Source organism: Tupaia chinensis, unplaced genomic scaffold (assembly GCF_000334495.1).
Source record: "Tupaia chinensis unplaced genomic scaffold, TupChi_1.0 Scaffold000529_1, whole genome shotgun sequence".
In the NCBI taxonomy this organism is placed as follows: domain Eukaryota; kingdom Metazoa; phylum Chordata; class Mammalia; order Scandentia; family Tupaiidae; genus Tupaia; species Tupaia belangeri.
This window is the reverse complement of record NW_006160042.1, coordinates 491,250-518,870: the sequence shown is the minus strand read 5'-3', so window position 1 is coordinate 518,870 and position 27,621 is coordinate 491,250. Positions and strand designations below refer to the sequence as shown.

The 27,621-nt window shown below is 40.6% G+C and overlaps 1 protein-coding gene across 2 annotated transcripts in view; it reads right to left on the bottom strand.

Moving 5' to 3' along the window:
- Positions 1–27,621, bottom strand: part of RNF115 (ring finger protein 115) — a 118,104-nt gene that overhangs the window by 28,776 nt on the left and 61,707 nt on the right. For both annotated transcript variants that reach the window (XM_006157140.3, XM_006157141.3), the window contains one exon: positions 2,097–2,308. In XM_006157140.3, the coding sequence (XP_006157202.1) occupies positions 2,097–2,308 (212 nt within the window). The remainder of the gene's footprint in view (positions 1–2,096; positions 2,309–27,621) is intronic.

Here is a 27,621-nt window from a genome sequence, read left to right as displayed (position 1 = left end):
TTCCCTCTTTCTCACTTTCTCTCTCTCTCTCTCTCTGGTTGAATTAAAATATATATATAATAATAATAATAATAATAAATAATAATTCTTTAAAAAATAAGGTGAACCAATGGACAGACTGATGAATAGATATCCAATAATACATGAATAGTAAAATGCTGATATTAAGTCTAGAAGGTATGTTGGGGTTTGGGGGAGTATAGGACGTAGAACAGCATGTACAACAGGATTTTGTGAGATGGTAAAAATGTGTCATTTACGCTGTCAAATTGGTAAACTACATGTGATCTCTGAGCCCTTAAAAAGTGGCTGATAGGACTGAAGAACTTCATATTTTGAGTTTTATTAACCTTTACTTCATTTAAGTTGATAGAGCCACACATGGCTGGTGGCTGCCAGAGTAAACAGTGCATTATTAGATACACACAGTCTTGGATGCAAGTCTTGGATTCACCATTGGCTGGTATTTAAGTTTTCTGAGTCTCAATTTCTTTTTTTTTAATTGTCAGAAACACAGAAAGAGAGAGAAGGAGAAACCACACTGCCCCAGTCAGGTGTGGTCACTCTACAATCCCTTCTCCTCCATTTATCCATTCTGTTGGGACTTTGAACACAAACACACACACACACACACACACACACACACACAGAGCATGTTTTTCCAGCTAGCAGGGTTAGGACTGGAACTGGCCACATGGGACCTGGCTCCCTTAACCACTAGGCAATGAAGCTGCCCTCCAAAACAGGGTCTTGCTCCACATGCACCACACACCCAGCTCTTCCAGATAGGGTCTCGTTATGTTGTCCATGCTGGCTGAGAACTCATGACCCTGCCTCAGCCTTCCATGTAGCTGGACCACAGACATGTGTCATTGTGCCCAGCTTTTAGGGCCAGAATCAAACCTGGGCTTCCTTTGTGACATCAGTCTGCCAAGTGGCAGTACCAACCAGGGCACACTACTGTGCTGGGTTTCAGTTTATTCTTACGTAAAATAAAAACAGGAACTTATTACTTCATACAGATTAAACAAGATAAGGCAATAAAGCATAAAGCACAGTTCTGCACATCTAGCAAACATTTAAAATTAACATCTATTCTTCTTTTTTGGAGAGATTTTTGCTATAGGGTGCGTGCGTTCGCCAGACAGAGACAGAAAGATAGAAAGTGAGAAATCACCCCCCAGGGGGGATGGCCATGCCACAATCTCTTCTCCTCCATTCTCCTCTCGGGATCTTGGGCACGCACGCACATGCGCCCAGCATGAGTTTAAGTCACCGGGTCTAGGACTTGAACCACAGTTGACTACGTGGGAGTCCAGCGACATAGCCATTACACTAACTGCTGGTCCCTATTATTCTCTTTTTTTTTTTAAAGTACTTATTTATTTCTTACTATTGTTCAATATGACCAGGGCGATGGGGAAGCAAGTCGCCATGTCCAGGACTCAAACCACAGTTGACTATGTGGGAGTCCAGTCATTTAACCACCATGCCACCTACCAGCCCCTATTATTAATTAATAAGATCCACGTAATCAAGAACCCCATCTATTTTGCTCACTGTTATATCCCCAGTGCGTAGTGCAGTGCCCTATATACATAAAAGACACTCAATAAACATCTACTGCATGTTTTTATAGGAACAAGACCTCAGATTTATTCTATTAAATTTCATATTAAGTCCTCTGCTCCAATCTGTCAGATCATTTTGAATCCTACTGTCATCTAATACATTTGATATCTCTGTTAGTATTTTCCAAAATTTTGTGAAACATGGCTATCAATATAATATAAATCTGAGACATTAATAAAAATCTTAACCAGAGACCTGTAACATCCATTAACCTTTAGTTTATTATTGTGCTATCAGGAAAGTCATGATGCATTTTTGTATAGAAAAATATGTCATGACTTTCCCGACCACCTCATTAACTGAAACTAGGTTAGTATAGACAATCAATTTAGCTTGACTTTCACCCTGCCTATATGTCTCCCCTTGTCCACAAAGGTAGTTAAGTATGAGAACCTTACATAAATTAAACGATGCCAATATGAACTTCATTGAAACTACACTTAGAACTTAAAAAACGAACTCACCCTTCAATAGCTGGAGACCTGTCAGGACGAGTACTTCCTCGAGACCTGTATCTCCGAGTCATTGGCAGCCGTGGAGGCCGACTTGGTCCCCAGAAGTCAGTATGAGTCTGGTGACCCCTCTCATTGGCTCTATTATCTTGGTCCAGTGGATTGCTAATTAGAAATGGTCTAAAATCTTGGAATATCATCGTGTGATCCAAATGGTCCCAGAGCTAGTAAAAATCAGAAATAAATGATATGTTACATAAAAGGAAGAAATACTGAAGAGAGAGAGGTGCAACTATTAACACTTTGAAATTCAGCAGCTCTAAAAGAATAAAGTATGTGGACCCAATTTCATAGAAGAGGAAAAAGAAGTCTTTAAAGTGATAGAGAAAAAAAAATATTGAGAAATTTAATTTTCTTCATATAGAAATATGCAAGCCAACGGCTAGACCCTTTCCTTAACATGTAGTTCATATCCACAAACTGACCAATTTCACCTTTTGAAATGTAAATATCAGCCAAAGGTGATGATGGATTCTGTTCTAAGCATAATTAATAATTCAGATCTGGGACCAGCCGTTGGTGTAATGGCTATGTTGCTGGACTCCCATGTAGTCGACCGCGGTTCGAGTCCTGGACCCAGTGGCTTAAACTAACGCCGGGAGCATGTGCATGCGTGCCCAAGATCCCAAGAGAAGAATATAGGAGAAGAGACTGCAGCATTGCCATCCTCCCTGGGGGGTGATTTCTCTCTTTCTGTCTCTCTGTCTCTCTCTGTTTTTCTGGAGAGCACATGTGCCCTATAGCAACAACTTCTCCAAAAAGAAAAAAATTCAGATCAACATTACAACCTTGCAAATGACAACCACATCCCCACTGTAGAATAATCTAAGGCTTAAGTAAAATGGAGGTATTTATATAACTTATGAAAGAGCATGATTACCATGAAAAAGAGATAGATGTCCATAAAATACTTCTCTTGATTTGGACTCCGCATCAGAAAGGGTCTGTGCCTAAGCTATGCCAGAACAGGGGAGGTATTTCTTTCTTTTTTTTGGAGGGGTTTTTGCTATAGGGCACGTGCACTCGCCAGACAGACAGAGACATAGAGACAGAAAGCGAGAAATCACCCCCCAGGGGGGCTGGGCACGAAATCACCCCCCAGGGGGGATGGTCACGCTGCAATCCCTTCTCCTCTATTTTCCTCTTGGGATCTTGGGCACGCACGCACATGCACCCGGCGTGAGTTTTAAACCACCAAGTTCGGGACGCGAACCGTGGTCAACTACGTGGGAGTCCAGTGACATAGCCATTACGCCAACTGCTGGTTCCCAGGGGGGAAGTATTTCTGATAAACATATTTTCCTGTACATACTTTTGTCACTAAAATGAGGGGAGTTGTTGGGTTTGACAGAGAAATCAAAAGGTGAGTGAAAAAAATCATCTCTAAGATCATTAAAATTTTGATCCAGCTTCTGTGGTGCAGTCAGCAAAATACAAGCTGCAGTGCTGGAATCCATAAGATGACCATGGCTCAAATCTTTAGCCCAGTAGGCCTGAAAACACACAGGACCATATAGAAGATTCATATGAGCTGAGGAGAAAGAGGATTGTGGTGTGACCAGACTCTGTGGAGGGTGCTTTTTCCCTCTTTCTTTCTCCTGCACTCTATCAGAAATAAAATCTAGGGACCAGCAGTTGGCGTAATGGCTATATCGCTGGACTCCCATGTGGCCAACCGTGGTTCAAGTCCCAGACCTGGTGGCTTAAACTCACACCAGGTGCGTGTGCGTGCATGCACAAGCTCCCAAGGAAAGAACGGAGGAGAAGGGATTGCGGCGTGGCCATCCCCCTTTGGGGATATTTCTCACTTTCTGTCTCTCTGTCTCTCTTTATCTTTCTGGTAAGTGCACATGCCCTATAGCAAAAACCTCTCAGAAAAAAAAAAAAAAAGAAAAGAAAATCTAAAAAATACAGTAATTTAAACTTTATTTATCTGTGCACTAAGCATCTCCAGGGTTCTACAGAATGCTACTTACTGAACTCCAACTGCCAAGTACATAACTCTAATCAAATTAATCTGTTTTTGTTTTAAACTTTTTAATCAAATAGAAAACCTTATTATCTAGTATGTACAAAATAACAGGGACACAAAACTGCTTTACTGTATGACCTCAGGTCTTAAGGTCCTTATGACCCCCTCCATTTTAGAATCTTTTCCAGAGACCCACATTAACAATAACCTCTTTAAGAATCACTCAGAGAAAAAGCAACCCAGTGGTGTGTTTAGCTGGTTGGATTACAGACTTCACTCTACTTGCAGTCTCCTACCTAGTAACCTGTCACCATCAACTCTTATACTCACAGCTTGATTGTCAAGAATGTTATTTTTGGCTATTTTTTTTTTTTTTGGAGAGGTTTTTGCTATAGGGCGCGTGCGCTCACCAGACAGAGAGAGACATAGAGACAGAAAACGAGAAATCACCCCCCAGGGGGGATGGTCATGCCGCAATCCCCTCTCCTCCATTCTTCTCTCGGGATCTTGGGCACGCACGCACACGCGCCCGGCGTGAGTTTTAAGCCACCGGGTCAGGGACGTGAACCACGGTCGACTACGTGGGAGTCCAGCGACATAGCCATTACTCTAACTGCTGGTTCCCTATTTTTGGCTAATTTTTTTTAAAAAAAGAACTATTTATTTTCATTTATATGTTATAACTTTTAAATTTTGCTATAGGAAAGGGCCAGCATGTGGCGTAGTGATTATATCGCTGGATTCTTACATGGCCTATCACAGTTTAAGTCTCAGGCCAGTGGCTTGATACTCATACTAGTCATGTGTACATGTGTGCCTAAGATCCTGCTGGCCCCTTGGCTACTATCTTCTAGTTCAATTTCCTTCTTTATTTTTAAAGGCATTCCCTCCCTTTTTAATTAAAAATATACAATAAGCATACTGTTATAAAAATATAAACACAGAATATAAAAGATCGATCCCAATATAGTCTCTATTCACTCAGCTGTTAAAAACCCCTACCCCTAACCAGCAATTAGCGTAATGGCTATGTCGTTGGACTCCCATGTAGTCAACCGCAGTTCGCGTCTCGGACCTGGTGGCTTAAAACTCACGCTGGACGCGTGTATGTGCATGCCCAAGATCCCGAGAGGAGAATGGAAGAGGTGGGATTGCAGTGTGGCTATCCCCCTGGGGGGTGATTTCCCACTTTCTGTCTCTCTCTGTCTGTCTGGCAAGCACATATGCCCTATAGCAAAAACTTCTCCAAAAAAAAAAAGAAAAGAAAAGAAAAGAAAAACAAACTTACCCCTAATACTGCTCCCCTATCCAGAGGTTAATTTGGTGTACAGAATTTCAGATCTCTAAATATCTGTATATACATTTGTGTGTACAATATATACACATACATATAAATATTTCTCTATGTATATATACATATCTGTGTATATGTATACACACTATATATACATATATATACACACACATATACACTCTTTTTTTTTTTGTGTGTGTGATATATATATATATATATAGGATCCCACTATATATATGTGTATACATGCATGTGTACACAAACATTCATTCATTGAACAAATACTTACTATGCATGTATTCATCCCCAACTGCTTTCTGGAAGTTGCTAGGACAGCACTGAACAAAACAGGTTTTAAAAAAAGAAAGCAGAGGGCCTGCCCCATAGCCTGATGGTTAAAGGAGCCGATCCCACATGGCCAACAGTGGTTCAAATCATGAACAAAGTGTCTAGAAAAACACACCAGGTGTATATGCATGCAAGCCCCTCAAATCCTGACAGGACAAATGGAGGAGAGGCTTTCGACCACGGGAGACCCTCTGTCCAGACTTCGCCCTCCTGCACCCGAGTCTAGCCAGGAGCCAGGATAAGCCAATCAGCTGCCATCTATATTTGAGCTACAAGTGGCACCATTTAGGGATTTCAACCACCAAGGACCTTCGGCCCAGACTTCACCATCCTGGTCCGCAGTCTAGCTAGGAGCCAGGTTAGAACAACACCCTACTAATTTTCTCTGTCTCTTTCCATCTCTCTCTCTCTATTTTTTCTTTTTTTGGAGAGGTTTTTGCTACAGGGCCATGTGCTTGCCAGAAAGACAGACAGACAGAGAGATAGAAACCAAGAAATCATCCTCCAGGGGGGATAGCCACGCTGTAATCCCTTCTCCTCCATTCTCTTCTTGGGATCTTGCGCACGCATGCACACGTGCCTGGTGGAAGTTTAAACCACTGGGTCCAGGACTCAAACCGTGGTCGACTACATGGGAGTCCAGTGACACAGCCATTACGCCAACTGCTGGTTCCTCTTTTAATTTCTTATTAAATTTATAAACTTAGCTCTCTGCTGCTCTTTTGTCTTTCGAATTCTTACCTTTCTCCCATCCCCACAGGATAAGCCAATCAGCCAGCACCTATATTTGAGCTACAAGCGGCCCCATTCAGAGATTTCAACCAATGAAGACACTCTGCCCAGCACGTTGCACAGTTTTTATTTTTTGACAAAAAATGCTTTTTCTTCTCCTTTTCTTATTTTGTCTTTTTTTTCCTTTTTTTTTTTTTTTTCTATTCCTTTTCCTTTTACCTTTCTCACTTTTCTGCTGAGCCCCTCCATTCACTCATTTTCTAGATAGGTCTATGTGCTCAGTAGCCAATTATCTGGATACTTTTAGGGTCAGATTAATCCTCAATTTTCATTGAATCTGTTGTGCAAAGGAAGAACAATGGTAATGTTTAAAGACTGCAGGTTACCTCCTTCTGCATTCCTCTGTCTGCTCAGATTTAACTCCAAAAAATAGGAAAGAGCACATAATCATCAGATGATCAGAAACCACCACAGAGGCACAAGAAATATGAGAAATGAAGAAAATATAATATCTCTCCTCTAATGGAAAAGAGTAACTCCTCTTCCTCCATAAAAAACACAAGGGAACTCATGGAAATGTCAGATAAAGTATTTAAAATAGTCACAGTGACAAAGCTAAAAGAGATGCAAGAGATTAGAGACAATGAACTGCAGAAGATGCAGGAAAAAAGAAACCGAATTCTAGGAGGTGAGGAAGTTCTTGCATGATCTGAAAGAGGAGATACACATCATAAAAAAGAATCAGATGGAATTGTTAGAGATGAAGGCTGTAATAAAGGAAATCAAAACTTCAATTGAAAATATCAAAAGGAGATTAGATCATGCAGAAGACTGACTCTCAGATGTAGAAGATAGAATCTCTCACTTAGAAAAATTCACCAAAAAGACGGAAAAAATAACCCCCCAAAATGAGAATAACATACAAGTAATACTAGACATCATTAAATGCCCAAACATCCAGATTATTAGTATCGCAGAAGGTAAAGAAACTAATAAGAACATTTATAATCTATTCCATGAAATCCTGGAAGAAAACTTTCCAAACCTAGAGAGACATTCAAATATTCAGACCCAAGAAACACATAGGACTCCACATAAAACTGACCCAAGTAGATCTTCCCCGAGACATATCATAGCCAGATTGACCAAAAGCACAGAGATAAGATACTAAAATTGGCAAGAGAGAAACGTCAAGTTACTTTCAAAGGATATCCCATAAGACTAACATTAGACCTCTTATCGGAAACAATGCAAGCAAGGAAAGAATGGGAAAATGCATCCAAAGTGTTAAGTGAAAAACAATTTCAACCAAGAATACTATACCCAGCATGATTATCTTTCATATAGGGAAAAAAAGACAAAATCATTCTAAGATGAACAAAATCTGAAAGAATTTACCAACACCATACCAACTTTCCAAAAAGTGCTGAAGAAAATCCTAAACCAGAAAAACTAAAGTCGGACCCAGAAATAAGAGTATAAGAAATAACCAAGAGAATGGCCAGCCTAATGGTAGGGATGAGTCTGGAGTTGAATGTTAATTTCCAGAGTTTAAATGGAAAGATCAGACCACGGTAGCACTGTAAATTCAATACAAGAGAGATTGATTACGTGAGTCTGAACTAGTGAAATAGAATTTTTTTTTTTACTTTAGACTAAAATATTACTGATTTTATTTGATGCTTTGATTCTCATATTTAAGAATTTTTGTCTCCTCTTGAACTGTTCATAGGTTCATCTACCTACTATTTTTTTTTTTTGAGAGGTTTTTGCTATAGGGTGCGTGCACTCGCCAGCCAGACAGAGAAAGACATAGAGACAGAAAGCGAGAAATCACCCTCCAGGGGGGATGGTCACGCCGCAATCCCTTCTCCTCCATTCTCCTCTCAGGATCTTGGGCACGCATGCACACGCGCCCAGCGTGAGTTTTAAGTCACCAGGTCTGGGACGCAAACCGCGGGAGTCCAGCGACATTGCCATTCCATTAACTGCTGGTTCCCGCAGAGAAAGACATAGAGACAGAAAGCGAGAAATCACCCTCCAGGGGGGATGGTCACGCCGCAATCCCTTCTCCTCCATTCTCCTCTCAGGATCTTGGGCACGCATGCACACGCGCCCAGCGTGAGTTTTAAGTCACCAGGTCTGGGACGCAAACCGCGGGAGTCCAGCGACATTGCCATTCCATTAACTGCTGGTTCCCGATCTACCTACTATTTAAACTGAATTCTAACCTCTTCCCTGGCTTTAAGTTTTAAGCAAATTTCTCTTAATATATTTTGATTTTGATCTATTAAAACTAAAACTTTTCTTTGAAATTAAAAATGCATTAAAAATACCTATGAATACCTTTTTAATGACTGCAGTAAGCTATGGAACTCCAGCAAGGTGCTACTTTATAGTATGTTCACTTTACTCACTGAGGTTTACGCCTGAAGTCAGACATGTATTCTTAAAAACAATATATGTGTGTGTGTGTGTGTGTGTGTGTGTGTGTGTGTGTGTATGTATATATATCAGCTGTGGTTTATATTGAAAGTCTTTAAATTAATTAAGATCTTTAGTGAATCAATAAAATGTGAAAAAAAGGTATGGAGGGAACCAGCAGTTAGCGTAATGGCTATGTCGCTGGACTCCCACGTAGTCGACCGCGGTTCAAGTCCTGGACCCGGTGGCTTAAAACTCACGCCGGGTGCGTGTACGTGCGTGCCCAAGATCCCGAGAGGAGAATGGAGGAGAAGGGACTGCGGCGTGATCATCCCCTCTGGGGGGTGATTTCTCGCTTTCTGTCTCTATGTCTCTCTCTCTGTCTGGCGAGTGTATGCGCCCTATAGCGAAAACCTCTCCCACCCCCCCCAAAAAGAGAGAAAAAGGTATGGAAAACAACTATATATACCAGAGACAGTGGGGGGGAGGTGAGGTGGGGGGCTGGCAGAGGGTGAGAGGTACAGAATCAAGGGAGAAAAAAAAGCAAAATATATAAGAAGCAAGAAATAGAAAATTATTTGTTGATGAAAACATGTATGGTAATAACCTTGATTGAGCCCATATACAATGTATACTGGATGGAAAAATCTTATTTTGTACACTGTATTGATGTATATTGAAAGTAATTAATTAAAAAAAAAAGAAATGGAAGTGGGACCAGCAGTTACTGTAATGGCTATGTTGCTGGACTCTCATGTAGTCGACTGCGGTTTGACTCTCGGACCCAGTGGCTTAAACTCATGCCAGGGCGCGTGTGTGTGCGTGCCCAAGATCCTGAGAGGACAATGGAGGAGAGGGATTGCAGCGTGGCCATCCCCCCTGGGGGGATGATTTCTCCCTTTCTGTCTCTGTCTCTCTCTGTCTTTCTGGCAAGCACACACGCCCTATAGCAAAAAACTCTTTAAAAAAATGGAGGAGAAAGGATTGCAGTGTAATCACGCCCCACTGGGGTGGGTGATGCTTTCTCCCTCTCTGGCAAACACATGTGCCCTTTAGCAATAACAGGAAAGAAAGAAGAAAGGGAGGGAGGAAGGGAGTTTATTATAACATAGTATTTGATACATGTAAAATAATACACAACGAATAATCTGATATAAGAAAATAAAACATATATGCATGTAAACATCTCTCAACTCGTATCACCAAAGCCACTGAAATCCTTCGTGGGTACCTCATTCTCATTCCCTCCAACTTACAGGGTGTAACTACTACCCTAAATATGTTTACCATTCCCTTGCTTTACTTTATTAATTTTTTTTAATTTATTTTTTTATTTGCGAGAGGGTGTATGTGCTCACCAGAGGAAAAAATAGAGAGGGAAATAAGAAAGTACCCATCACAGGGGATGGCCATGCCAATCTCTTCTCCATTTCTCCATTCTGATGGGATTTGGAATTTGTGCACACAAACATGTACAGTGTTTCTCAAGGCACTGGGGCAGGGATCTGAACTGCAGCCAGCCATGTGTGATCCTGATCCTTTAACTACTTGCCTAAGGAGTCAGCCCCATCTGCATACATTTTATCTACACTTTTATAAAAATCTTTTCTCTTATTAATAAGCATCTGAATTGTTTTCTGCTTCACAAATGGCTCTATAAACATTACTGTATGTGTCTCCTGCTGTAGAACAGTTTCCCTGTTATTGGTCTGTATAACTATTACACAGTCTATATACCTTTGACTTTACTAGTTAATGACAAATTGCTTTCCAATGTGGCTGTAACAATTTCTAAATCTACCTAGAGTGCTTTCAGAGTTTCCACTGTGGTGCCAGCCTGTGCATGGTGGTTAAGGCAACTGGATCTCACATGGTCAAATGTTCAGTTCATGTACTGGACCCAGTAGCTTGAAAAACATGCTGGGCACATGTGCATGTGTCCCCAAAATTCTGAGAGGAGGGAGAGATGGAAGAGAGGCGGCATGACCATTCTCCATAGGGCAGTGCTTTCTCACTTTTCCTCTCTGTCACTCAAGCGCATGTGTACTTTGGCAAAATTTAAAAAGATTCCATTGTGTCACATCCCGGCAAGCATTTGATAATACAGAACATATTTTTTAAGTTTTTTTTTTTTAAATAATTCTTCTATTTAACTATTTTATTTTCCAGTTTGATTATAGAGGGAGAGAGAGGGAAAAAGTGAGAAAGTAAGCCACCAGGTCTGGGACTCAAACCACGACTGGCTATTTGGGAATCTAATGCTTTTAACCACCATGCCACCTGCTGGCCCTATGTTTATTTTAAGGGAGTTCTTTTTTTTTTCATTCATTCATTCATTCATTCAGCCATGGAGCGCTTGTGCTGAGGGTATGGCTGATATCCTTCTCCTGGGATTTTGGGCACACAAGCACATGTGCCCTGTGTGAGTTTCAAGCTGCTGGTCTGGGACTCAAACCACAGCTGACCAAGTAGGAATCCAGCGATGTAACCAGTATGCCATCTGTTGGGCCCTCCCTCTTTTCTTTTCTTTTCTTTTTTTTTTTTTTTTTTGAGAGGTTTTTGCTATAGTTCACATGTGCTCGCCAGAAAGACAGAGAGAGAGAGACAGAAAGCGAGAAATCACCCCCAAGAGGAGACAGCCATACCACAATCCCTTCTCCTCTATTCTCCTCTTGGGATCTTTGGGCATGCACGCACATGCGCCCGATGTCAGTTTAAGCCACTGGGTCTGGGACTCGAACCACAGTCAACTACATGGGAGTCCAGCGACTTAGCCATTATGCCAACTGCTGGTCCCGAGGGCCCTCCCTTTCCAAGTTTTTTTTTTTAACAATCTGGTGTACAGAGGATGATATCTTATTGTGGGATTTTTCTTTTTGTTGTACAAGAACTAACAGGAAGGTTCATTTAAAATGCATGTTCTTTGGCCCTATACCAGACAGTAAATTTTTAAAAAAGAATTATTTGATTTTATTTATAATGATCATTCTTCAGTTTGACCAGAGAAAGTGAGAAAGCAAGTCACCAGATCCAGGACTTGAACTGTTGCCATCCAACACCTAAACTGTCATGCCATCTGCTGGTACCGCCAGACAGTAAATTTAAAAGGTCTGTGTGGCAAGCTTAACTCTTCAGCATTTCTTGTATGGTAGGTCTATTAGTAACAAACTCCCTCAGCTATTGTTTGGTTGAGTAAGTCTTGATTGCGCCATTCCTGAGATACTCTGGAAGACTTAGAATTCTTAATTGACAGGTTTTTTTCTACCTCTGTCAGCACTTTAAATATGTCCATTGACTTCTAGACTATATACCTTCTGCTGAGAAATCAGCAAAAATTATTTTTTAATCAAAAAAAGGTTTCATTTTATTTGTTATTTTTCAAGAATTATTTAATTTTATTTATTATTGTTCAATTTGACTAGAGAGAGAGTGAGAGAAAGAGAGTGAGAAAGCAAGCTGCCAGGTCTGGGACTCAAACCATGGTCAGCCATGTGGGAGTCCAGCCCCTTAATCAGCATGCCACCTGCCAACCCCCAGTGGAAATTAATCTTATTTAAGATCCCTTGAATGTTAGGAGTTGCTTCTCTCTGGCTGCCTTCAAGACTCTCTCATATCTCATATCATACCTGACAGCTGAATTATGTTTCCTCATATAGATCTCTTTCAGTTTATCCAATTTAAAAATGGTTAAAGCTTCTTAGATGTGTAGTCATATCTTTTGTCAAATTTAGAATGATTTTGAAGACTATTTCTTCGAATATGCTTTCTGTGCCTTTTTCCCTCCTCTCCATGATGTATATTTTAATAGATATTGGAGATGGTGTTCCACACATCTCTTGGGCACTTTTCTTCTTCCTCTTTCTTCTTCTTTCTCCCTTCTTTTCCTCCTCCTTCTTTTCCCTTCTCCTCCTCTTCCTCTTTTCTTTGTAATTGTGTGCCTCAAACAAGGTAATATAAATTGACCTTCAGGTTTGCTGTCAGTTCAAATGTGCTGCTGAACTCTTGTAGTAAGTGTCTCATTTCAATTATTGTCATTTTCAGCTCCAAAATTTCTATTTGGTTCTTTTATAAAATTATCTCTTTGTTGAGATACCATTTCCTGGTTTCCTTTCATTCTTGGTCCGTGGTGTCCTTTAGCTCAGCATATTTAAGATGGTTGGTTTAAACTTTTTGTCTACTAAGTTTAATATCTGCTTCCTTGGAAATAGCTTCTTTCCTTTTTTTTAAATTTGCCAGAAAGTACACACACTCACCAGACAGAAAGACAGAAAGAGGTAAAGCAAGAAAGCATCTTCCATAGAGGATGGTTACATTGAAATCCCTTCCCTTCCATCTCTCCCTGCTTTTGGAATCTTGGGCATGCACATCCATCTGTCCAGTGTGTTTTTCGAGTCATCAGGTCTAAGACTCATACTGCTAGGTTGGCCATGGGGATACAGCCACGTTAACTAGCGTGGGCTGGCCCCATAGTTTCTTTGAACTTTATTTCCCTATGAATGAGATATACTTTCTTTGCATGCTTCATGATTTTTTGTTGAAAGCTGAACCTAAGTTCAATGTGGAAAATAAACATTAACAAAAGGGAAAGGAAAAAAAATGCTCCCAGGATTTGGCTGAAAGGCTACTAGGCGTTCTTTGAACACTTAGCCAGTTCATTTACAAATCTGCCTTAACCTTCACTTTCTCCTTATCAAGAGCCTAAAGACCAACCAGGTGAGAGTCAACATCCTCCCTGACTGTGCCTGAGCATGCATCCTGCCCTGAACATGTGCCTGGCTTTCTAGGTTCTCTGTATACACAGCAGCTTTTTCTTTTTGGAGCTTTTTGCTATAGCTTGCCAGAAAGACAGAGACAGACAGAGAGACAGAAAGCGAGAAATCACCCCCCAGGGGGGATGGCCACGCCGCAGTCCCTTCTCCTCCATTCTCCTCCCGGGATCTTGGCCACACACGCACACGTGCCCAGCATGAGTTTAAGCCACCAGGTCCGGGACTTCAACCACAGTCAACTACATGGGAGTCCAGTGACATAGCCATTATGCTAACTGCTGGTCCCTCCCCCGCCTTTTTTTTAAAGAGGGATTTTTGCTATAGGGTGCGTGCACTTGCCAGAGAGACAGAAACAGAAAGCAAGAAATCACACCCAATGGACGACCATGCCGCAATCCCTTCTCCTTCATTTTCCTCTCAGGATTTTGGGACACAAGCACTAGAGCCTGAAGTGAGTTTTAAGTTACTGGGTCCAGGACTGAAACCATGGTCTACTACATGGGAGTCCAACAATGTTAACCATTATGCCATCTGCTGGTCCCTACACAGCAGCTTTTTTTTTTTTTCCCTTTTGTTATTATTTTTTAATTTGATCAGAGAGAGACAGAGAGAGAGAAAGGGAAAGCAAGAAAGGAAGCCACCAGGTCCAGGACTTGAACTGCAGTTGGCCATGTGGGAATCCAGCACCCTTAACCATCATACCACCTGCCAGCCCCACACAGCTGCTTTTCAATGCTCTAATTCCTTCTCCAGCTTTTCCTCCCAGGCTTTCAATGTGTCTATTGTTTGCCCCAATTTTTAAAAATATTTATTTATTCATTCACTTATTTTAATTTGACCAGAGACAGAGAGAAGAGGAAAAGTGAGAAAGCAAGCCACCAGGTCTGGGATTCAAACCATGTCTGATTATGTGAGAGTGTCCAGTGCCTTAACCACCACACCTGACCTGCTGGCTCCCACGCCCCAACTGTTTTTTTATTTTGTTTTGCCTTTTTCCCTGATGGCAGGCAGTACTTAGGAAAAACTTCAAGAGGGTAAAAACAGACATACAATTCCTTAGGAACACGTCTACTCTGCTTTCTGGAATCAGGTATCCATGCAAGGGACATCGGCTGCTGTCTTCAAGACCACTGACACGCCAGAGAGGCAGATGGGGCTAGGATAAATTCAGATGCCACAGAGATCCCCAATCCTGTTTCGGTGCCCTTTCTACTGGTTAAATATTTATATGGTTGCTGTAAAACTCTGACTATCTTCCATAGTTCTGATAAGCTTGATTCTGATAGTTTCTGCCAAGTGCCTTGGTATTTCTGCAGGACAGTCCCCAGGGGTCCCTACTCTGCCATTTTTGCTGACAGTGATCTTGTATTATGATTTTAGTTTGACTTTCCTGGTAGTAACAAAGCTAAACATCTTTTCATGTATTTACAAGTCATTTAGCTTTCTTCTCTCTCGAGTCTTCTCCTTTATATGTCTTTGTCCATTTTTCTATTGAACTTTCTCATACAGTTCTTTACATATTCTGGATCTGGATCTTCTCCCAACTGTGGTTCATTTTTCCCTTCACTTTCCTCAGAGACTCTTTCAGGTTTAATTTTAATGTAAATAAATTCATATTCCCCTTATCACTAGTACTTTTAGAGTTTTAAAAAAAAATCCTTCCAAGGACCAGAGGTGGCATGGTGGTTAAGGTGCATGGCTGACTTCGCAGTTTGAGTCCTGAACCTGGCAGATGAAAATCACACTGGGCATGTGTGTGCACAAAATCTCAAGAGGAGAATGGAGGAGTTGGGATTGTGGTGTGGAGGTTAGGGTGGTCAGATCCCACACAACCAACTGCACAGTTCAAGTTTGGGACCTGACAGTTAGAAAATCACACTGGGAGTGTGTGCATGTATGCCAAAATCCAAGAGGAAAATGGAGGAGAAAGGATTGAGGAGCCATAGCTATTCCCTCTAAGGAGTAATTTCTCACTTTCCTTCTCCCTCTCTGTGTGTCTCTGTTAAGTGCATGCACTCTATAGCAAACCAAAAAAATTAAAAGTAAAATAAAAAATTTGTGTATGTGTTGAGTCTATCCTGGGGCTCTTTATTCACATCCACTGATTTGCACTGACAACATAAAGTCTTTTTTTTAATATTTTATTCATTACTGTTATTATTTTTTAAATGTGCTGCAGGGCATGTGTGCTCACCAGAGACCAAGAGACAGGAAAAATGAAAAAGCAAGCTACCAAATCTGGGATCTGAACTGCAGTCAGCCATGTGGGAGTCCAACACTTTAACCACCACACCATCTGCTGGCCAAAGTCTTTTCTTCTTTAAAAATTATCTTATTTAATTATTTATTTATTTATTTTTATTTGACCAGAAAAGAACAGAGAGAAAGAGAAATGGACAATGAGAAAGCAAGCCACCGGATCCAGGACTCAAACTGTGGTGGCCATGTGGAAGTCCAGTGCCTTTTAACAGCTATACCACCTGCCAACGTCTCCCAAAGTCTTAATCATAAATTTTACAAGAATTTCTGACATCTTGGAGATCAGCTCTCCCTACCATATTATTTGTGTTTAAGAACATCTTGGTCAGGACCAGCAGTTAGTGTAATGGCTATGTCACTGAACTCCCATGTAGTCGACTGCGGTTCAAGTCTCAGACCTGGTGGCTTAAGCTCATACCGGGTGCGTGTGCATGCGTGCCCAAGATTCCAAGAGGAGAATGGAGGAGAAGGGATTGCAGCGTGGCCATACCCCCTGGGGGGTGATTTCTCGCTTTCTATCTCTGTCTCTGTCTTTCTGGTGAGCACACATGCCCTAAAAAACCCCCAAAAAAAAAAAAAAAAAAAAAAAGAAAAAAGAAAAGAAAAGAAAAAAAAGAAAAAGAACAGAACATCTTGGTCATTTTTGGTCTTTTCATGATATATATATCGCATACATATGTATATTAATTAATTTTTTTAAAATTTTGCTGTAGGACACATGTGCTCACCAGAGAGAGAGGGACGGAGAGACAGAAATAGAAAATGAGAAAGCAAGTCACCAGGTCTGGGACTTAAACTGTAGTTAGTCATGTGCAAGCCCAGTGCCTTAATCACCACGCCACCTGCTGGCCCTGATATATTAACATATTTTTAAAGTCAGTTTGGTAAACTCCTCATAGAAACCCTACCAGAATATTTACACTTGAACAGTATTGAATCCATGTATCCGTTTTTAAATAAGAGTTTATTTATTTATATATGTACGTATGTATTTATCTATCTATAGGGGGTGTGTGCTTGCTTGAAAGACAGAGAGCGAGAATAAGAGATAAAGTGAGAAATCACCTTCCCCTCAGAGGGATGGCAATGCCACAAGACCCTCTCCTCCAATTTGTCTCTCAGGATTCTGGGCACACATGCATATGCACCCAGCATTATTTTCAAGCCACTGGGTCTGGGACTCAAACCACAGGTGGCTGGTCATGTGGGAATCTAGTGCCTTAACCCACCATAACACCTGTTGGGTCCACTATGTATCCTTCTAAAAAGCATATTAATACCACCCAGGAGCTTATTAGAAAGGCAGAATTTCAGAATCCCACCCAATTCTCCTGAATCAGAATCTAATTCACATGCATGCTGAAATTTGAGAATCACTGTTGTAATTTTGAAGACAACTCTGTGTCTTTCTATTTAAGAACATAAACTAGCAACACTCACTAATTTATTCAGATTTTCTTCCAACAGATTTGTGTTTCAACAGTTTTGTATCTTTCTCCACATAGTTCCTTTTAAACTTTTGGTAGATTATGTTATTTTCACTTTTTTGTTGTTGTTGCAAATGATAAATAGTATATCTCTTTAAAATTCTGTTTTTTTAAAGAATTATTTAACTTTGGGAACCAGCAGTTAGCGTAATGGCTATGTTGCTGAACTCCCACGTAGTCGACCGCAGTTCACGTCCCGGACCCGGTGGCTTAAAACTCACGCCGGGCGCATGTGCGTGCGTGCCCAAGATCCCGAGAGGAGAATGGAGGAGAAGGGATTGCTGCGTGACCATCCCCCCTGGGGGGTGATTTCTTGCTTTCTGTCTCTATGTCTCTCTGTCTGGCAAGCACACATGCCCTATAGTGAAAAATCTCTCTCTCAAAAAAAAAAAGAATTATTTAACTTTTATGAATTATTATCATTTTGTTTTAATTTGACCAGAGAGAGGGAAAGTGAGAAACCAAACCACCAGGTCTGGGACTCAAACCATGGTCAGACACGTAGGAATGCAAAGCCTTAACTACCACTCCATCTGCTGGTCCTAAATTATGTTTTAATTAGTTAACTGTAGGTAACAGAAATGCAAGTGATTTTGTACACTGACTTTAGTATATAGAAAATTTGTTGACCTCTTAGAAATTCTAATAATTTGACTATATTGAAAATCAAAAGCATATATAATCATACTACCTAAAGAAAAAGTTTTATTTTCTTCTCAAATCTTATTTTCTCATTTCTTTTTATCTATCTGCATCAGCTACAACTCGAAGCACAATGCTGAAAGGAAGCAAGGATAGTAGGCACCTCTCTCCTGTTTCTGATTTAAAAGAAATATGCCTAGCATTTCATCATTAAATATTATGTTTTGTAGTAGAATTTTTGTAAATATTCTTTATTGGATAAAGGAAGTTTCCTTCTATTCCTAGTTTTCTAAGAATATTTGTCATGAATAAATGATTTTATCAAATACTGTTCCTGTAGCTCTTGACATAATCATTATTTTTCTTTTCTTTCTTTCTTTCTTTTTTTTTTTTTGAGAGGTTTTTGCTATAGGGCACGTGTGCTCGCCCAACAGACAGAGAGAACAGAGAGATAGAAAGTGAGAAATCACCCCCCAGGAGGGATGGCCATGCTGCAATCCCTTCTCCTCCATTCTCCTCTCGGGATCTTGGGCTCACACGCACATGCACCCGGCATGAGTTTAAGCCACTGGGTCCAGGACTCAAACCATGGTCGACTACGTGGGAGTCCAGCGACATAGCCATTATGCTAACTGCTGGTCCTTCTTTTCTTTTTTTTCAGAGAGAGATTTTTGCTATAGGGCATGTGTGCTCACTGGAGAGACAGAAAATCAGAAATCACCCCCCAGGAGGGATGGCCACTCCACAATCCCTTCTCCTCCATTCTCCTCTCAGAATTTTGGGTGCACATGTACCCGGCATGAGTTTCAAGCTGCCAGGTCTGGATGACAAACTGCAGTTGACTACATGGGTGCCCAGTGATGTAACCATTATGCATGCCATCAGCTGGTCTCTTGTTTTTCATTTTTAATATGTAATATTACATTAACACATTTTTATTTTTAATTTTATCTTTTTTTTTTTTTTAATTTGACAAGAGAGGGACAGATTGAATGAGTGAGTAAGAAAGAGAGAAAGAAAGTGAGAAAGGAAGCCGCCAGGTCTAGGACTCAGACTGTAGTCAGTCACATGGAAATCCAGAGCCCCTAACCACCATGCCACCTACTGACCCCCTAACACATTTTTATTAACCCAACCTTAAATTCTAGGGATGAACACAATGTGGTTAGGGTACACTACTGGAGTCCATGTCTGGCCTTTTGGGTGAATTTCTGCATTTGTGTTCATGACTGAATTGGCCTATAGCTTTCCTTTAGTGTACAACTTTTGTCTACTTTTGGTATCAACTTAAACTAGCTCCATAAAGTGAATTGAGAAGCATTCCTTCTCTTTCATATAAACATCCTATGGCACAGAAATAAAATAAATGGGTAAAAGCATTTTAAATTTTGCAAGACAGAACCAAACTATCCTTTAAAAGTGTGTATCTTTTATATTCCTAACAGAGGAAAAGAGCTTATCGTCTTCCATATTCTGGCCAAAAGTTTTAAAGTTTTAAAAATTCTAACATCCAGGGGCCAGCAAGTGGCATAATGGTTAAAGTGCTATACTCCCCACATGGTCAATCGCGGTTCGAGTCCAGGATCTGGTGGCTTTCAACTCACACCAGGCATAGGTGCGTGTGTGCCCCAAATCCCAAGAGAATAATGGAGAAGGGATTGCGGAATAGCCATCCCCTTGCAGGGTGATTTCTCACTTTCTGTTCCTCCTTGTCCCTAAGTTCACCCTATAATTTTATCTTTTTTTTTTTTTTAATTTGACAAGAGAGGGACAGATTGAATGAGTGAGTAAGACAGAGAGAAAGAAAGTGAGAAAGGAAGCCGCCAGGTCTAGGACTCAGACTGTAGTCAGTCACATGGAAATCCAGAGCCCCTAACCACCATGCCACCTACTGACCCCCTAACACATTTTTATTAACCCAACCTTAAATTCTAGGGATGAACACAATGTGGTTAGGGTACACTACTGGAGTCCATGTCTGGCCTTTTGGGTGAATTTCTGCATTTGTGTTCATGACTGAATTGGCCTATAGCTTTCCTTTAGTGTACAACTTTTGTCTACTTTTGGTATCAACTTAAACTAGCTCCATAAAGTGAATTGAGAAGCATTCCTTCTCTTTCATATAAACATCCTATGGCACAGAAATAAAATAAATGGGTAAAAGCATTTTAAATTTTGCAAGACAGAACCAAACTATCCTTTAAAAGTGTGTATCTTTTATATTCCTAACAGAGGAAAAGAGCTTATCGTCTTCCATATTCTGGCCAAAAGTTTTAAAGTTTTAAAAATTCTAACATCCAGGGGCCAGCAAGTGGCATAATGGTTAAAGTGCTATACTCCCCACATGGTCAATCGCGGTTCGAGTCCAGGATCTGGTGGCTTTCAACTCACACCAGGCATAGGTGCGTGTGTGCCCCAAATCCCAAGAGAATAATGGAGAAGGGATTGCGGAATAGCCATCCCCTTGCAGGGTGATTTCTCACTTTCTGTTCCTCCTTGTCCCTAAGTTCACCCTATAGCAAAAATCTCTCTAAAAAAAAATTCAATCTGAAGAGCAAGAAATATACGTATTAAAAATATTAGTAAGATTTCTCTAAAGAGTAGCAAAGTAAAACACCATTTTACTTTAACTGCCACTTGTTTTTATCATACAGACACAGATTTACATGTCTGCTTTCTACTGACAGTCTCCATCTATTGAAGAGCACTGGTTTCTACTCTGAAAGGTAGACTAGAGCACGTGGCTTTTCTAGAACCCAATTCCAAAATAAAAAGAACGTTTAAAAATCCAAAACTAGGGGATCAGCAGATGGTGTAAGGGTTATGTTGCTCGACTCCGACGTGGTCAAATGCAGTTCAAGTTCCGGTGTCAGAGGCTTAAAACACTGGGCACATGTACGTGTGTTCCCAGAATCCCAAGAGAAGAGATTGCAGCGTGGCCATCCCCCCAGGGGATGATTTCTCGCTTTCTATCTCTTTGCCTCTCCGGTGAGCACACCCACCGTATAGCAAAAAAAAAAAAAGACCTCTAAAAAAAACCCAAAGCTATACTTCCCTTCAATAAGTGAAAAAGTGAGCAGACTCTTCCATGTTCTCAATAATCTACCTCACTAAGGTAACTACAAGAAATTTGTGATCACTTGATTATATAGTTCTAGAACATCTGCTCACAGAAAAAAGAAAAAAAACTATTTTCAGAGTAATCATTATTTTGATTATAATTAATGTAAAAATGAAGTATTTTAAGCTTTTGACTAAAAAAAAAGTCAAGCATCAAGCTCAAAATAATAATCTGCTTGAATAATTACATACTTTAGATGACTATAAACTGTTATCACACCTAATACAGAAAAGCTGAGTGGGGCTGGAAGGTGGCATGGTGGTTAAAGGTGCTTGATTCTCACATGGCCAACCACGGTTCAAGACCTAGATCTGGCAGCTTGCTTTCTCACTTTGCCTTTCTCTCTCTTTCTCTCTGTCACTGGTCATATTAAATAATAATAATGATGATGATGATAACAACAACTAATGGAATATTTTTTTAAAAAAGCAAAGAAAAAAAGAAACACTCTCTAAGTACTCAGGCTTAAAAGATGCTTCAACATGGGCATAAAGCATTTTGCTACTTGTCTACAAACAAATTGAAAATTACAGCAAACAGTAACCCTATTTGTGGTCTATTTTTACCCCAAAATAACAGCACACCCTGATCATAAAACATAGGATAAAAGAGCACACCTCACAAATTTATATCAAATCAACGCTAAGGATAAGAATAGCTTCAGAAGGTCATTTATCTCTAAGCATAAGAGAAAAAAAATTAGCTCATACCACGAAACTGGGTATTCAGGACATGGCTTACATAAGTAAAAAATAATAGAGAACGCTGTGACAAAGTTTTGGTGAAATATCTTAAAGAATCAGAGACCATTTATTCAACACGTTTTGTCTTGAAAAATTGAAAGTTACTTTGAATAAAAGCAAAAAGAGGGACCAGCGTTGGCTTAATTACTATGTCGTTGGACTCCCATGTAGTTGACCATGGTTCGAATCCTGGACCTGGTGGCTTAAACTCACGCCAGGTAGCACGATCAGTAGCAAACTACGTGCCCAAGATCCCGAGAGGAGAATGGAGGAGAAGGGACTGTGGTGTGGCCATCCCCCCAGGGGATGATTTTCCGCTTTCTGTCTCTCTTTCTGGTGAGCACATGTGCCCTATAGCAAAAACCTCTCCAAAAAAAAGTAATTTCAGAAAAATTCACAACTTTACGAAAATACTAAGTCCAGATAAGGAACATACCTATGACCCCAGACATTTCCTGCTGCCTTTTTGTAACCACTCCCTTCTGCCACACTCCTCCCTGCCACCAGCAAACACTGATCTCTTGTGTACTTTTTACGACTTTGTATTTTCTATAATTTTACGTAAAGGGAATTATACTGTATGTATTATTTATTTGTTTGGTCTCTTTCACTCAGCTTAATTTTCATGAAATCATTCATACCTTTCTGGAGGGAGAGGTTTTTGCTATAGGGCGTGTGCACTCGCCAGAAAGACAGAGAGAGACAGAGAGACAGAAAGGGGAGAAATCACCCCCCAGGGGGGATGGCCATGCCGCAATCCCTTCTCCTCCATTCTCCTCTCGGGATCTTGGGCAGGTGTGCACATGCACCCGGCATGAGTCCAAGCCACCATGGTCCTGGACTCAAACTGTTTTCAACTACATGAGAGTCTAGCGACATAGCCATTATGCCAACTACTGCTCCCCATTCATACTTTACACATGTATCAGTGGATTATTAGGCCCTTTTATTGCTGAGTTATATTCCACAGCATGGATATTACAATTTGTGTATCCATCTATCTGTTCGTGACTATTAGAGTTGCTTCTAGTTTCTATTACAAATAAGGTTACTATGATTTCTGTACATATATTTTTATCTTTTTAAAACCCAACAGGGACCTGCAGATGGCATAATGGCTACATTGCTGGACACCCACATAGATGACCGTGGGTCAGTCCTGGACCTGGTGGCTTGAAACTCACTGGGCACATGTGCGTGTGTGCCCAAAATTCCAAGATTTTGGAATTGGGAATTGTGGCATGGCCATCCCCCCTGGGGGGTGATTTCTCACCTTCTGTCTCTCTGGCAAGAGCAGAGGCCCTATAAGTGAAAAAACTCTTAAAAATAAAAAAAAAAAAGAGAAGAAAAGAAAAAATCTCAGCAAACCTGTTTTCCAAAGTGACTGTACCATTTTACATTCTAGATGTAAGTGCTATACAACTTCACCATTTAGTATGCTCAGTTTTTAAAATTTTAGCCATTCTTGGTCCAGCCTGGTAGCACGATCAGTAGCAAACTAAACTGCAGTTCTAGAAGTCACAGGGCAGATCTGAATCCTGGGGTTGGCTTAAAAACACAAAAGTTGCATGTTCATGTGTCCCAGATCCTGAAGAGCTAGAGGGCCAGGGAAAGATTTGGACTATATCTTGATGAAAATCTAAGATGCTTCTTTCTCTCTGTACATGCATGTGTTCTTTAAAATGAATAAAATAAATAATTTTTGAAAGCCATTTGGATAGATGTGCAGTGGTATTCTACTGTAGCTCTAATCTGCATATCTCTAATGATGTTGAGGATCTGTTTTCATACTTGTTACCCATATGCCTTCTCTGGTGCATCAAATTTGTTTAACTCTTTTGCCATTTTTTAGAATTGAATTTTTTTTTTTAATTTCAGTTTAAAAGTTCTTTATGCAGCCTTGGGAACCAGCAGTTAGCGTAATGGCTATGTCGCTGGATTCCCATGTAGTCGACCGCGGTTCGTGTCCCGGACCCGGTGGCTTAAAACTCACGCCGGGCACGTGTGCGTGCGTGCCCAAGATCCTGAGAGGAGAATGGAGGAGAAGGGATTGCGGCGTGACCATCCTCCCTGGGGGGTGATTTCTCGCTTTCTGTCTCTATGTCTCTCTCTGTCTGTCTGGCGAGCGCACGCGCCCTACAGTGAAAATCTCTCCAAAAAAAAAAAAAAGAATTAAAAAAAGTTCTTTATGCAGCCTGAATATAATTGCTTTACCCAACAAATGATTTTCAAATTTTTTTCCTAGCCTGTGACTCATCTTGTCATTTTCATGCAGAATAAATAAACTTTTAAATTCTGATGAAGTACAATTTATCACTTTGTAATTTTATGACTTTTGCTGTCATGTCTAAGAAATCTTACCTTAACTCAGGATCACAGGGGCCAGCAGATAGTGCGGAGGTTAAGACAATTGGAATCCACATGGCCAAGTTTATAGTTTGAGTCCCAGACCCCGCAGCTCGAAAAAATACATGTGTGTGCATGCCCAAAATCCTGAGAGGAAAACAGAAGAGAAGGGACTGCAGCATGGCCATCCCATCAGGGGATGATTTCTCACTTATCCTTCCCCCCTGCTACACAAGTGCAAATGCCCTACATCGAAAACAAATAAACAATTTTAAAAAAGGCTATCTTTTTTCTCTTGGATTGACTCTGTGCCTTTGTTGAAATCAGCTGTCCACAGTGTGTGAATCTGTTTCTAGACTTTTTTTTTTTGGAGAGGTTTTTTGCTATACGGTGTGTAAGCTTGGCAGAAATAGAGACAGAGAGACAGAAAGTGAGAAATCATCCCCCAGGGGGGATGGCCATGCCGCAATCCCTTCTCCTCCATTCTCTTCTTGGGATCTTGGGCACACACGCACACGTACCTGGCGTGAGTTTAAGCCACTGGGTCCAGGATTCGAACCGCGGTCAACTACATGGGAGTCCAGTGACACAGCCATTACGCTAACTGCTGGTCCCTATTTCTAGACTTTCTATTCTGTTTCTTTAATCTACTTTCCTCTCTGGGTTTTTTTTTTTAAAGAACTATTTATTTTAGGGACCAGAAGATGGCTTAATGGTTAAGTTGCTGGACTCCCACACAGTTTAAGTCCTGGACCTGATGGCCTAAAATTCACATGGGGGGAGGGGAGAGAGGGAAGGGACCGAACAATCGCGGCAGCAGGTGGCATAATGGTTAAGGGCACTGGACTCCCACATGGCCAACTGCAGTTTGAGTCCTGGGCCTGGCGGCTTACTTTCTCTCTCTCTTACTCTGGTCAAAATAAAAAAAAAAAAATTTTAAGTAAAACAATTCTTTAAAAAATGAAACTCACACCGGGCACATGCGCATGTGTGTCCAAAATCCTGGGAGGAAAATGGAGGAGAAGGGATTGCTGTGTGGCTATCCTCCCAGGAGAGTGAATTCTTGCTTTCTGTCCCTCTGGCGAGCAAAAACGCCCTATAGCAAAAATCTCTCTTAAAAAAAAAAATTTTTTTTTAAATTATTTATTATTACTATTATTTAATTTGCTATAAAATCCCACATTCACGAGAGAGAGAAAGATAGACAGACAGACACAAATAAAGCATGCCTGCAGGTCCAGGACTAGAATTGCAATCAGCCATGTGGGAGTTCAGTGCATTAAACACAATGCCACCTGCTGGCCCCAATCTATTCGTCTATCTTGATGGCAATAATACAATCTTAATTACTATAGCTTTATTTATTTATTTAATTACCAGAGGGTGCATGTGCTTGCCTGAGAAGACAGACAGAGGGGGTAGAAGGAAAAAGCATCCCTCAGTAGGCCTTGGACACAATACAATCCCTTCTCCATTCTGTTGAGATTTTAGGGTACATACACGCACCCAATGTGTTTTCTAAGCCACCAGGACTGGGATTGGACCAGATAATCCTTGTGAAATGCAGCTTCTTTAACCACTAGCCATAGGGCCAGCCCACTGTAGCTTTATAATTTTTTAAATCAGGCAGTGTGGGCCATCCACTCGCATGATGGTTAAGTTGCCTGGATCCTGCGTGGCCAAACAGCACAGTTTGAGTTCTGGACCTGGCGACTGGAAAAACATGCTGGGCACAAGTGTGTGCATGCATGCCCTTCTGCCAGCAGCCATAACCCCATACTTTCTCACTTTACCCTCCCTCTCCACCCTCTGCAGCAAGAGTACTTGGCCTACAGCAAATTTTTTAAAATTGAAACCTGTGCTTAATATATTATAGTATACATTTTCCACAGTTTTGTTTGTTTGTTTGTTTTGTTGTTTTGTTTTTTAAATTTAGAAAGAAGAAAAAGAGAGTTTCCAATTTGGATTCTACTTCTATCTGTCTGATGTCTTTATGGCTAACTAACTAGCTAGGGGAACTTTATTACACTATCTAGATCAGCCAATATAATATTGAAAAGAAGTGGTGAGAGTGGATAACCTGGTCTTATTTCTGATTTCAGTCAAAAAGCACTCACTTTCACCATTACATATGATGTACTTTTTTTTCTCTCTCTTTTCTTTTTTTTTTAAATGGCAGGGAGCATGTACGCTCTTCAGAGAGACAAAAAGACAGTGAGGGAAAGGAGAAGGGAGACCGCAAGCCTCACTGAGGTACAGTCATGCTGCAATCCCTTCTTTAATTTCTCCATTTTGTTGGGATTTTGATCATACATGCACAACCACGTTTTTCAAATTGCCAGGGCCGAGATTCAAATCACAGTTGGCCATGAAGAATTTTGAATCCCTTAACCATTCAGCTACAAGGTCACCACCAGTAAGTATGATCTAAGCTGTAGGTTTTTAGTGTATGCCTGCTATGAAATTAAGATGTTTCCCACCCATTTCCAGTTTGCTGAAAGTTTTTTTTTTTTTTTTTGGAGAGGTTTTTGTTATAGGGCACATGTGCTCACCAGACAGACAGAGACAGAGAGACAGAAAGCGAGAAATCACCCCCCAAGGGGGGAATGGCTACACGGCAATCCCTCCTCCTCCGTTCTCCTCTCGGGATCTTGGGCACGCACACACACGCACCCGGCGTGAGTTTTAAGCCACTGGGTCCAGGACACGAACCACGGTCAACTACATGGGAGTCCAGCAACATAGCCATTATGCTAACTGCTGGTCCCAGTTTGCGGAAAGTTTTTATGAAGAATGATACTGAATTTGTCAAATGCTTTTTATGCATCTCTTTGAGATGATTACACCTTTTATTTTTTTAAATGTGTTGCTATGGTTACACAGGCTGATTTTCAAATGTTGAACCAACCTTGCATTCCTGGGATAAATCCCATTTGATAATAATATAAGATCTTTTTTATATATTGTTGGATTTTACTTTCCAAAATTTTGTTTAGAATTTTTGAATCTAAGTTTATGAAAGGATAATGCTTTGTAGTTGTCTTACATCTCTGTCAACTTTTTAGTATCTAAATTATTTTTACTTTTCAGGACTTTTATTTTGAAAACTGATTATATAATTTTTTAACAAGTCCACCAGCAAATAAAGGGAATTTGAGGTCCAATAAATAAATTTCTAGAACCAGCATATAGCATAATGTTTATGTCACTGGACTCCCACATAGTAGTGTGGTTTAAGTCCCAGACCTGGTGGCTTAAACTCATGCCAGGCACATGTGCATGTGTGCCCAAAATCTTTTTTTTTTTTTTTTTTTTGGGAGGGTTTCCCTATAGGGCGCGT